General features: G+C 27.3%; 1 protein-coding gene and 1 long non-coding RNA gene across 2 annotated transcripts in view; both read left to right on the forward strand.

The window, feature by feature from the left end:
• The window catches only part of LOC100198986 (tyrosine-protein phosphatase Lar), a 51,320-nt gene extending 39,060 nt beyond the window's left edge, over positions 1-12,260 (forward strand). The window contains exons 20-26 of the mRNA XM_065817678.1: positions 2,193-2,324; positions 3,151-3,246; positions 3,349-3,483; positions 3,634-3,759; positions 4,084-4,235; positions 9,571-9,706; positions 11,337-12,260. Coding sequence (XP_065673750.1) covers positions 2,193-2,324; positions 3,151-3,246; positions 3,349-3,483; positions 3,634-3,759; positions 4,084-4,235; positions 9,571-9,706; positions 11,337-11,456 — 897 coding nt within the window. The 3' untranslated portion in view covers positions 11,457-12,260. The remainder of the gene's footprint in view (positions 1-2,192; positions 2,325-3,150; positions 3,247-3,348; positions 3,484-3,633; positions 3,760-4,083; positions 4,236-9,570; positions 9,707-11,336) is intronic.
• Positions 5,358-6,501, forward strand: LOC136090775 (uncharacterized). Its single transcript, XR_010643712.1, has 2 exons — positions 5,358-5,942; positions 6,014-6,501. It is a non-coding gene; the product is annotated as an uncharacterized LOC136090775 (long non-coding RNA).
• Positions 12,261-12,489: the final 229 nt, after the last annotated feature.

Here is a 12,489-nt window from a genome sequence, read left to right on the forward strand (position 1 = left end):
ACCCACCAGGTTTACCCACCATGCTCATGACACTGAATGACTTGGCTTTGGTACCACTGACCCTACTGGCTCTAAAGTTTTTAACTTTTATATTTCTCATTTTTTTACTCAAATAGTTGTGATTGCCAATCATTTTCTAGGCAACTCTAATCACTCATTTTCACTCTTATTTTCATGTTTTCTCTGACCCTAGCTTGTGCTCAGTTTCTCTTTTTCTTCTTTAGGTAGTATGACACCATGGTAGGACCTTGCTATGATTTCTCTAAATCCTTTATTTAATATTTCTTCTTTGGACCCTATCATTGCACTTATCATTGCACTGACAGGGATTCCTTTCATAATCTTCTAATCGACAGTCTTAAGCAAATTTTTTTTGTCTCTCAACCAATAATTGTGCTTTTTATTTAATCTCTCAGATTCAGACAGATATGGAAGCTTGTCAGTTTTAAGCCTCATTCCATTTTAAGCCATTCCATTATTTTCAAGAATTTTTTTTCAACTTCTTGTGAAGTTACAATTTCTCGTTAATTTTTTTTCCACAACTTTTTCACAAGAACAATTTTTCACAAGAACAACTCTCTTTAGAACAAATGTTTTTATATTGTTGCTAGAAATTAATGAAAAAGGTCCTGTGTGATGCTAAGTTCCATTATTGACAGTTTACTAAATCTCATATCTTATCTCAGAAGTTAGGCTCTAGATACTTTAAAAAAATAGTCAACAGTGTCACTAACAAAGGTAAGTTTAACATTTCATCTCTTATGTATGGGTCTGGGGTCTGATTGTATTACAACTCCCAAGGATAATGCAGAACTATTTGAAAATAACTTATCTGCTATTCTCTCTATTGAATATAATGATTGCACTCCAATAATCTAAGAAAAAATTATTTTATCCATTATTAAACATTTAAATCACAAATGTCTTTTGTTGCTAAAATTATTTCTCTCTTAAACTTATCTACAGCTTGCGGTCCAGACACTCTATATCATAAAACTTTAACAGTCACATTCCTGTTATAACCTTACAAAAATGTTTTCTAGAGATCTTTCTTACAAAAGTGTTGTCTAGAGATCTTTCTTACAAAAGTATTGTCTAGAGATCTTTCTTACAAAAGTGTTTTCTAGAGATCTTTCTTACAAAAGTGTTTTCTAGAGATCTTTCTTACAAAAGTGTTGTCTAGAGATCTTTCTTACAAAAGTGTTCTCTAGAGATCTTTTCAATACTCTCTAAGTGCTTAACTGCATCTTATTTTTCTGCCTACTAAAAAAATGGTTCTAGTTTTTCAAAACTCTGGAAAATACTCTGGCCCTTCTGATTGGACAATATAACAATAGTTATATTGCCCAATCAGTTTTCTCTTTATTATTAGCAAATTCTTTGAATTTCTCTGATAATCAATACAATACCGATCCTTTTTTTTCAGCTGACTTGTTAAATGTTATAAAAAAAAGGTTCTATTGTGCTGACTATGTAATTATATACTCGTACATATATTTAACCTTTTATTTTTACTTCATAACTATCCTGTCATAAGTCTTGTTGCTTTATTGTACTCTTTCAATAGGATTGGTATTTTTCATTAAGATTTGTATTTTTCATAAAGGAAAGATGGATATTCAAGGTGAGGACGAAATAGACATATAGTAACATGTACCAAATTAATCAACATTTTAAAATATTAATTTTTTCTTATAAGACCTAAAATTCTATTTTTTTCAGAAATGCAGAAGTATTATTATTTTTTAGACTTTTTATCATATTAAAGTAGTTTTTATATTTTACAATACTCAGTTGATAATCAGCAACACCATTTTCTAATATTCTTGTTAAATTTTTTTTTTTTTAGTGACATGCATAGTTTTACATTTTTCTATTTTAGTTTATACTCTCTATATTTTATTTTATTTTAATCCTATGTGCTACTTAACAATGAAATTTCATCCTGTACATTATTGTAATTTAGAGATTTGTCATGATGGTTCTTATTTATCAAATTGTTATCTAAAGGAATGATAGATTTTTGTTTAATCTTTTATATATCTTACATATAACAAACAAAAGAGAAACAGGTCTATAATTGGAATGTTCAAGTTTATTACCACATTTAAAAATGGGAAAATTTTTTATTTTTATTTTGTCAAAAAAAATAAGGTTTAGTTATTCATAGATAATTAACTTTTTCTTAACAGGAGCAGTACATTTTTGCCCATATGGCCATTTTGGAATATATAGAGTTTGGTAATACAGAAATAACATTAGATGATTTGGATAAGAAGACTAAAGAACTTATGAATGGTACTGGAATGGCAGATGAGTTTTCTGTAAATATTTATTGTATACATTAGAAATTTTAGTTATTGCATTAACTTTAAGTTATATGTGTTATTATTTAAATATTTAAGAAAGGAATTAAAAAAATATAAAATATAAAAAGTAGCTAATCTTTATTTCCAAACTGAAAGAAAATGTGTTTTATGTTAAACGTAGTAGGTTTGTGTTAAGCATTGTAGTTGATGATTGAAGATTTTATATGAATAAACTACAAACATTTACATGTTTGTATTTATTCATGTTATGATGGCTGTTAGTAAGGTTTTTTTTTATATAACATGGCAATGACCATTTGGTTTAAAGTTGGTTATATTAAGTTTTTGAACCAAGTTGTCAACTAATTGTTAATGAGAAATTAATTGTTAACTGTCAGAGAACATACAATTTATCAAAATTTAATTATCAATTTTAAAATTATTCTTAAGAATATAGATTGTAATTAATTGAAGGTGACGATTTGTAACAAAAAAGCTTTATTATTTGTATTATATATAATAATCAAAATGAGGTAGTAGTGTAGTGGTAGAGTACTTGCTTCATAAGCGAGAGGTTCCGAGTTTGATCCCCACCACGTCCCTGGTAGTACCACGCTCAACTTGTTTCTCCGCGCAGCGGCGCTTGTTTGTCATGGTTCGTGTTTCAGAGTTATAGAGTTGAGAGAGGGTTATAACCACATTTAAGTAGCCTCCTCGTCTATAGTAGCCTTCTTGGCCTTGGGGAGGCGAATTAACAAAAAATATATATTTATGTTTAAAAATTTATACTTTTAAATTGAAATTGTGAAGTTTAATATGTCACTACGAAATATTTGTTTAGGTTTTATGTCAAAGCACACAATCTGATATGCAGGGAAGCAATCTTTACAAAGTGTTGCTTAGCGAAGGAAAATATATAGATGCTTCTTTTGTGGATGTAATTTCTTTTTATTGTTACAAAAAATATTGTTTTAGTTACAAAGTTTCAGAGAAATAAATAACAAAATAGCAAAATAAAGTTTAAGAACTTTTCATATAGGGCTACAAACAAAGAAACTCTTTTATTTTGACATTGGCACCAAAAGAAGACTCTGCTTATGAATTTTGGAAAATGGTGGTGGAACAACAGTGTCATACCATTGTCATGTTAGCTAAATGTCAAGAAGGTGTTGAGGTAGATTTTTTTTCTTTTTTTGTTGCTATTTTTATTTAAATTTTATGATCACTTAGTAAATACATTAGTGATAGTATAAATTTACTAATCTTTAAAAGCTAAATGAATAAAAAAAATACTTTTATATTTTGCTTATCAATTTCATCATAGGGTTACTACAGGTACTGGCCTGATGTTGATGGAGAATGCAGTTATCATGATCTAAATGTCTTTTTATGCTCTGAAGTTGCAAATGGCAACATAATAACAAGGAAAATCAAAATAGTATCTAGAAAGGTAATTCTTATTGTTTGTTCTTCAAAATGATCTAATAAAAATTTTATCAAAAAAAAAAGTGAAAGTTCATAGACTTTGAAAAGAGTAAAATACCTAGCTTCATACTACCTAGTTATTTTACTGTAAAACCTAGTCATGCATTTCTTGATTAACACAGCAACATGCGCTTACTAACACAGTAATGCATGCACTTCTTTATGTTACATGTGTTATGCACCAATATTTAACGGTAATATCCATAAATAAGATTATAAAATTGTTTTTTAAAAATCTATTGGTCTTTATTCTTTAAAATAATGTGAATATGTATACTTAAATTTTTAGCTACGCTGCGAAGTTAATCATTTTCAATATGTGGATTGGCCAAACGGTGATGTTCCTCACCGACGTGCTTATCCTAATATATGCACACTAATGCAGAGTGCTGAAAAATCGCAACAGCAACTAGGAAATGGACCAATTATTGTGCATGCTGGGTAATTTTATTACTTTTTTTTAATAGTACACAAACTTTGTACTTTGCTTTGAACTTTTACTACTGTAAGTTTATATCCTTCATATGAAGATGCTGGCTGCTGAAATACTCAAACCCTTATTTAAAATAATGTACTAAAGTTTCTCCTGATAGATAGTCAGGTAGATAAAGGGATAAGAAGATATTGGTATATCAACTACTTTTTAAAGTTTTATTGTTTTTTATTATGCCATGACTAAAATTCAACTATTAAAATTAAACTTTCCTCAAGCAAGTATCATACTTGGCATTCTAAATAGTAAAAAAGCAAAATTTTTTTCCTTGGAACAAAGGATTCAAAGTATATTCATAGCATTGCCCACAATACAATATACTGTTATTACAATGGTGTTTTACAGTTGTTGGTGAAATCAGTCAACATTAGGCGTTAGAAGCATCAAACTTTAATTTTAAAGCTATATATATATATATATATATATATAGCCAATATATAATGCCAAGCGCAGCGGCCTTGTTTGTCGAGGTTCGTGTTTCGGAGTTATAGAGTTGAGAGGGTTATAACCATTATTAAGTAGCCTTCTCATCTGTAGTGGCCTTCTTGGCCTTGAGGAGGTGAATAACAAAAAAAAATATATATATATATATATACATATACATATACAACCCTTGGAATCAGGAAAAACAAGATCGGCAATAAATTGCCAACCTCAAACTGTTAGAAGTCGGCATCAGGTCAGCAAAAAAAATATTGACACAAAGGGGTTACTATAAAGCATATTAACAAGGATGGCGATTTTTTGCCATATATATAATTACGTATATATATGTATAGTCACCCCCTGATGCTTAAATTTAGATTTTTGGCTTAAATTTTTTTTTTTAATATTGAAATAATATCAAAAAACATTTTTATAACAAGAAATTAATATTCTATACTTAAAACAAAATTTATCAACTAAATTAGAAAAAGTGTAAGTCAAAAAAGTGTATTACCGCCTAATCATTTTTTAACTTTTCTGTTGTTTAACTTAGTAAAATTGCAGAAAAAAAGCCAAAAACAAACAAACTTAATTGATAGAAGTTATTCTAAATAATTTTTTAGCAAAGTTTGTTTTCTTTTTAGGTTCTTAATCAAAAAAATCATGGCCAAAAGTTATGAAGTTCATGAATCAGTGAAAAACTGATCCTGGGGCACTATAAAAGTGGAAAAAGATATAAAACTAATTCTAAAATAGTAAATGTTAAACCTAATAGTGTAGGAAATATCATTAGAAAATATAAAAAAATGGGTACTTTAAAATATTTGCCAAGAAAAGGGCACCCATGTAAGACTACCTTACGCATTGATAGAGAAATTATTCGAAAAGTTGAACAAGATCAAGGATTATCTGCACCAAAGCTTGCAAAAGATTTACAAACAGATGTATAATTGTAAATACTCAAACTGTTCGCAATTACTCGAAAAATCATGGTTTTGTCGGTAGAGTTGCTCTAGAAAAGCTTTTTTTCAGTAACAAGAATCAAAAGAAAAGATTGGCTTGGGCTAAGAAACATTCAAATTGGACTATTGACCAATGGAAAAAAGTTTTATGGTCCAAAGAAACAAAAATATGTTTGTTTGGTTCTGATAGTATCATACGCAAATGGGGAAAAAATGGTGTACGCCTAAATCTTAAATGTATGAGACCAACTGCCAAGCATGGAGGAGGTAACATTAAGCCTTATTATAACATTTCAATATGATATATACTTCTAACTTATTTTTTCCTCTTATCATAGATTGAATGATGGTTTGGGGCTCTTTTGCTTGGAGTGGTGTTGGCGAACTTGAATTCATTGACAGAATAATGACAAAGGAAGTTTATACTGATATCTGAAGCGAAAACTGAGATCAAGCACCAGAAGTGCTAGCTTATCTTGTAGTTTTATCTTTCAACAGGATGGAGATCTTAAACACACATCAAAGTTAGCTACTGAGTGGTTAAAAAAAAACAATATTAAGATGTTAGATTGGGTTCCTCAGTCACTAGACCTAAATCTGATTGAAAATTTATAAAATCTTTTTAAAATTGAAGAAGCTGATCAAAAACCATCCAGTTTGTTGCAATTAAAGGCAAACCTTATTGAGGAGTGGGAAAAATTTGACACACGATGGCTTAAAAACTTAGTAAATTCAATGCCTAAAAGATGTCTTGCAGTCATCTAGGCAAAAGACGCACAAAAAGACTATTAATTTTATATTTTCAAAATAATTATTTAAGGGGTGATACACTTTTTTGACTTTATTATTAATTTCTATGAATTTAAGAAAATAATATTCTTAATTAATATTAGGAATATTAATTTCTTGTTATAAAAATGTTTTTTGATATAAATTCAATATTAAAAAAAAAATTCAGGTCAAAAATCTAAATTTAAGTATGTAAAAAATTGTTTTTATTGAAAAAATCATCAGGGGGTGATATATATAAATATATATATATATATATATATATATATATATATATATATATATATATATATATATATATATATATATACACACTTAAATTTTAGAAAAAACAACTTTTAACGGAATTTAAAGTTTCATGCCTATCGGCAATCATCAGCCATGAAGTACAAAATCAAAAATATAAAAAATCGTTTAAAAATTACAAACTATGGTAGAATGAGTTCTGACGTTATAGTACAAGAAGACGTAATGGAAAACTAATCTCCGCTATCAAATAATGAAAGAAGAAATTTATTTTTGTGTCTGCATTTAGAGATTAATTCGCCTCTTGTTTAGCAAATTGTTCCCTTTGTAAAATAATATTTCGAATTTCTCATTTAAACAAAGCTTACAAATTTTGACGCAGGATTGTATGATTTACAGCGTTTAATAATATTCCATTTGATTGAAGTTGTAAAATTGTTTTCTTTTAACTCCCATACTTCCTTAGATAACTCAGTGTTGTTTTTGTATTTTTTTATGTTAAAAGATTTTTGATGGTTCGCTTAAATGAGGTTTCGCTTATCCCATTGTATACTTTATCGTTTTATTGAGGTTTATTTGAGCTTACGGTGGCTTGGTAAACGATGTTGTTAGACAAGCAATTCTTGTTCAGTTGACAAAAAGATTTTTTAATGCAATTGCAGGCTTTTTCTGATAATTTTACATCACAATATAAAATATTTAAATAAAGCAATTGCCTTCGCCGAGCAACTTATATTTATAGACGAGCAAAGCAAATCCATTATACATCATGCAAGAAAATCTTTCATTTTTTATGGTGGCATATCATGGATTAAGAAAAAAGCAGAATTATTTGATGTTACCATGGGAGCCTATGATGGCGCAGAAGTTTGTGAACTAGTTGGGATTTTTCTTTTAGATTAACTTTCGCAGTTTTACAACAAAAATGATTTTGGTTTATATCGAGATGACAGGTTAGCTGTTTTTAAGAACAAAAATGGCTATCAAATGGAACAAATAAAAAACCATGTCGTTCAAGTTTTCAAACGTAACAATCTCAAAATCTCTATCAATTGCAATCTTAAAATTGTTAACTACCTTGATTTAACTTTCTATCTTACTCAAAATTCTTTTCAACCATACTGCAAGCCTAAAAATAGCCTAAGTTATGTACATGCTGATTCTAACCATTCACCTAGCGTAATAAATAATCTTCCAAAAAATATCAAAAAATAAGATTGTCTGCTAACTCATCAAGTGAAGTCATTTTTAACAAATCGACACCCCTTTATGAAGACGCATTAAAGCAATCGGGATACATTTATAAGTTGACATATAAACCAAGCATAAATAATGTTCTAAAAAATAACTACAAACAAAACATAATCTGGTACAATTCTCCATTTAGTAAAAATGTTACAACCAAAATTGGTCAACGCTTAATTGACAAGCATTTTCCTAAAAACCACAAACTACACAAAATATTTAACAGAAACACAATTAAGATAAGCTACTCCTGCATGCCAAACATCAAATCTATTATTAACTCACACAACAAAAATATTTTATATGGTGATGTAAAATTGTCAGAAAAAGCCTGCAATTGCATTAAAAAGTTTCTTTGTCCACTGAACAACAATTGCTTGTATAAACGATATCGTTTACCAAGCCACCGTAAGCTCAAATAAACCTCAATACAACAATAAAGTATACATTGGGATAAGCGAAACCTCATTTAAGCTACATTATACGAACCATTAAAAATCTTTTAACATAAAAAAATACAAAAACGACACTGAGTTGTCTAAGAAAGTATGGGAGTTAAAAGAAAACAATTTTACAGCTTCAATCAAAAGGAATATTATTAAACGCTGTAAATCATACAATCCTGCGTCAAAATTTGTAAGCTTGTTTAAATGAGAAATTCGAAATATTATTTTACAAAGGAAACAATCTGCTAAACAAAAGAAACGAATTAATCTCTAAATGCAGACACAAAAATAAATTTCTCCTTTCATTATTTGACAGCGGAGATTAGTTTTCCATTATGTCTTCTTGTACTATAACGTCAGAACTCATTCTACCATAGTTTGTAATTTTTAAATGATTTTTTATATTTTTGATTTTTTACTTCATGGCTGATGATTGCCGATAGGCATGAAACTTTAAATTCTGTTAAAAGTTGTTTTTTCTAAAATTTAAGTATAAAACGTTCTGTTTTTGTAAAAATATATATTTTCTTAAATATTGAGCACTCTACAACAATCAAGAGTTTAGTATTTTTAATACTAAATCATACAACAGCAATATGTGTGTGTGTGTGTGTGTGTGTGTGTGTGTGTGTGTGTGTGTGTGTGTGTGTGTGTGTGTGTGTGTGTGTGTGTGTGTGTGTGTGTGTGTGTGTGTGTGTAATATATATTTTTTTATAATATATTTTTTTTTTTATCAACTTGTTAAGTAATAGAATTGGTTTGTAGTTATTTAAGTTTCCAAAAAGTTTGAGTACCAACAGTTTACTTTTGCATTTTTTTTCAGTCACTCAAATGATTTTTTTCATCAACTTTCAAATCGCAAGTGATTTTTCATCTTTTAAATAATGAATAAAAATCTTTTTAATAATTCATTGCTCATTATTTAAAAAATGGTGGATGAAATTTCTTTTTTATACTTCATATTTTTATATGTATAAATCTGTTTTTATGTAGCATAAACCTTCATACATATTAAGTGTAACATGTAAAAAATTAGTAAACAAATAGTCGTTCAAATAATTAGTAAGCATGTTCACAATAGCATAAATCTTCATACATATTAGGTGTAACATGTAAAAAATTAGTAAACAAATAGTCGTTCAAATAATTAGTAAGCATGTTCACAATAGAAACGACTATGGTCGAAGTGGAACATTTGTAGCAATCTACAACAGCACTGAACGTTTGAAAGTGGAGCAACTAATAGATGTTTTGCAATGTGTAAGAACAATAAGAATCGCTCAACCTCTTGCTGTTGATAACGTCGTAAGTGTTTTTAACTTATATTTTTTGTGTGTTAAAGAAACTTTATCATGTGCTTTTAGACTGATATCCAGTCTGGTAGCAAAATTATCTAGTTTGGAAGGCCGCAGGGGTAGCGCCAGCAATTTTTGGTCTTCAAGATATCTAACTTCCACACATGGAACAAACTCCAATTTGAGAGGGTTGCAAATTTTATATGGTCATATTTTTTGAATGCTAAAATATTTTACTATGAAATTTAAAATTTATTGATGAATATAAGTCTAGTTGAAAATGGATGAAAAAATATTTTATTAACTTGTTCTCATGTTTGGGGCAGGGAGGGGGCTAAAATTTTGGCGCTTTTTTGTTCTCAGGCTCCAACCATCCTAATTTTTTGCAAAGCATCCTTATTTTACATATGTATAAGCATATAAATGTTTGGAGTTCGCTCCATGTCTGGAAGCTAGATATCTCGAAGACCAAAAAATGCTGGCGCCACCCCTGGAAGGCCAGATAATTTAGCTATTACATAATAAAACTCAACTGCTAATTATTTGTGATAAAAAAGTAAACATAAAATTGCAATTTAACAATCAATCGAGGTCAAAACTCTCGCTCCCTAATTTCTAATATAAAGCTGCTTATTCATGTTTTAAAATATAACATACTGTATGTAATTCAATATATATATATATATATATATATATATATATATATATATATATATATATATATATATATATATATATATATATATATATATATATATATATATATATATATATATATATATATATATATATATATATATATATATATATATATATATATATATATATACATATATATATATATATATATATATATATATATATATATATATATATATATATATATATATATATATATATATATATATATAATTGAATATTTGTCAATAAAATAATAGTAAAGCTGATTAAGCCATTATGAACATTTTTTATTTTTAATTTTATCATTTAATGAGGTTTTTAGAAAAAAGGTTTTTTTTTAGATTAAGTACCAAAGTTGTAAGTTTAAGTTTATGACAAAAAGTTTAAGTGATGATAAAACTTATTTTTTAGTTAAAGCTTCGAATGACATTTGTTTCTTCATTTTACGCAATTTTTTTTACTATTATCTGATTTTAAAATTATTGTTATTATTATTATTATTATTATTGTTATTACTATTATTATTATTGTTTATAATATTATATATTATATAATATTTATGGTATTAATATTATATATATTGACATAACGAATCTCATTTTCAAGTGAAATTTTTGCTTAGTTATCAAGCGGATTTTTGTAAAAAATAGTTTCACCCTAAGTATTAGAGTCTCTACTTACATCTACCAAATATACAAGTTTGATCCCTTATATAATGTTTTAATATTTGCATTAATCATACCTACATAACAAAAGTTACATTTTATACACTTTTAATGACGTAGTTTTACCTTTAATGATATAAGTTTACCTTTAGTTATATAATTTTTTTTTTACGGTATTTAATAATAAAGTTATTTTGTTTTTATCTTTTTTCGATATTTTTTATTATTCTTTTTTTTTTAAGTTTTTTTAATCTTGTTTTCAACAGTAAAAAAACCATAATTTTTAATGATTAGTTACAGTACCAGTTTGTTTACCAACTGCTGCGTATATATTTGGAGGGTTTTGAAAATTATTGGAATTACAAAGATTACAAAGTGTGCAAATCTCCCAAGAATTCTGTTTCTACGTGTTAATCTAGTTTTTAGCAAACGTTTATTGCACACGCTTGCTATCAAATGACTGCTAGTTACTTAATGTCTTGCATAGATATCGAGTTGTTGAAGTTATAAACATTTTTATCCTGTTACTATGGAAATGAATGCGGCTGTTACTATGGAAATAAACGCCAACCACTCCAATAATATTTATATTTTGTCTACTAATAGTTTGTATTTTATATTTTAATAAATTCTTACTGTTTTACTAAAATATTTTTTTCTATTTTATTTTTAATAGTTTTTATTTAATTTTCATGTTCAAGCTTAGCACGCTATATGCTATTTGTTAATATGGTATATACTTATTTGTTAATACGGTATATACTTATATATTTGAATACTATATACTTATATGTTTGCATGCTGTATAACTTATGAAGTTATTTACTAACTGTGGATATTTTTATTCATTAGAGAATTTATTTAAATTTATCCGGAAATTAGTAAATAACCTCTTACTAGTATGAAGTTATTTACTAGCTTGTGGGTATTATTATATTCATTAGGAAATGTATTTAAAATTATTTGATACGAATTGGATCGTCGTTAGCTTAATTTATTTTTAAGCGTTTACTTCGTTTTCATTTTTAATGCATTAAGAAGAATTTTGAAATGTAACTCTAGTCTCAAAAAACTACTTAGGTACATACTTTGTTGTTTATATATTCGCATTTTTGCTTTTTTGATTTTTGATTTTTTTACGTTTTATTAATAGTATTTTCAAATATTGTGAATTACGTGTAAAATAATAATAGATTAAACTATTTATTTCCAGTAAAATGTTTTTCCTTTATTTTCTTCTCATTTTAGTATTCCTGCCCCTCTCCCTCGATTACTAATGTTACATTCCAGTAAAATATATTTTTTCCTTCAACTTCTTAACATTTTTGAACTTCCGCTTACAAATTTCTAATATAAATTATTTATAAATAATTAAATATAAATTCACATTTTAAAATTTTAGCCATCGTACTTAAAATTTTAGCTAACATACTGTATTTGATAAAAT

This window comes from Hydra vulgaris, chromosome 14 (genome assembly GCF_038396675.1).
Source record: "Hydra vulgaris chromosome 14, alternate assembly HydraT2T_AEP".
Classification (NCBI taxonomy): Eukaryota; Metazoa; Cnidaria; class Hydrozoa; order Anthoathecata; family Hydridae; genus Hydra; species Hydra vulgaris.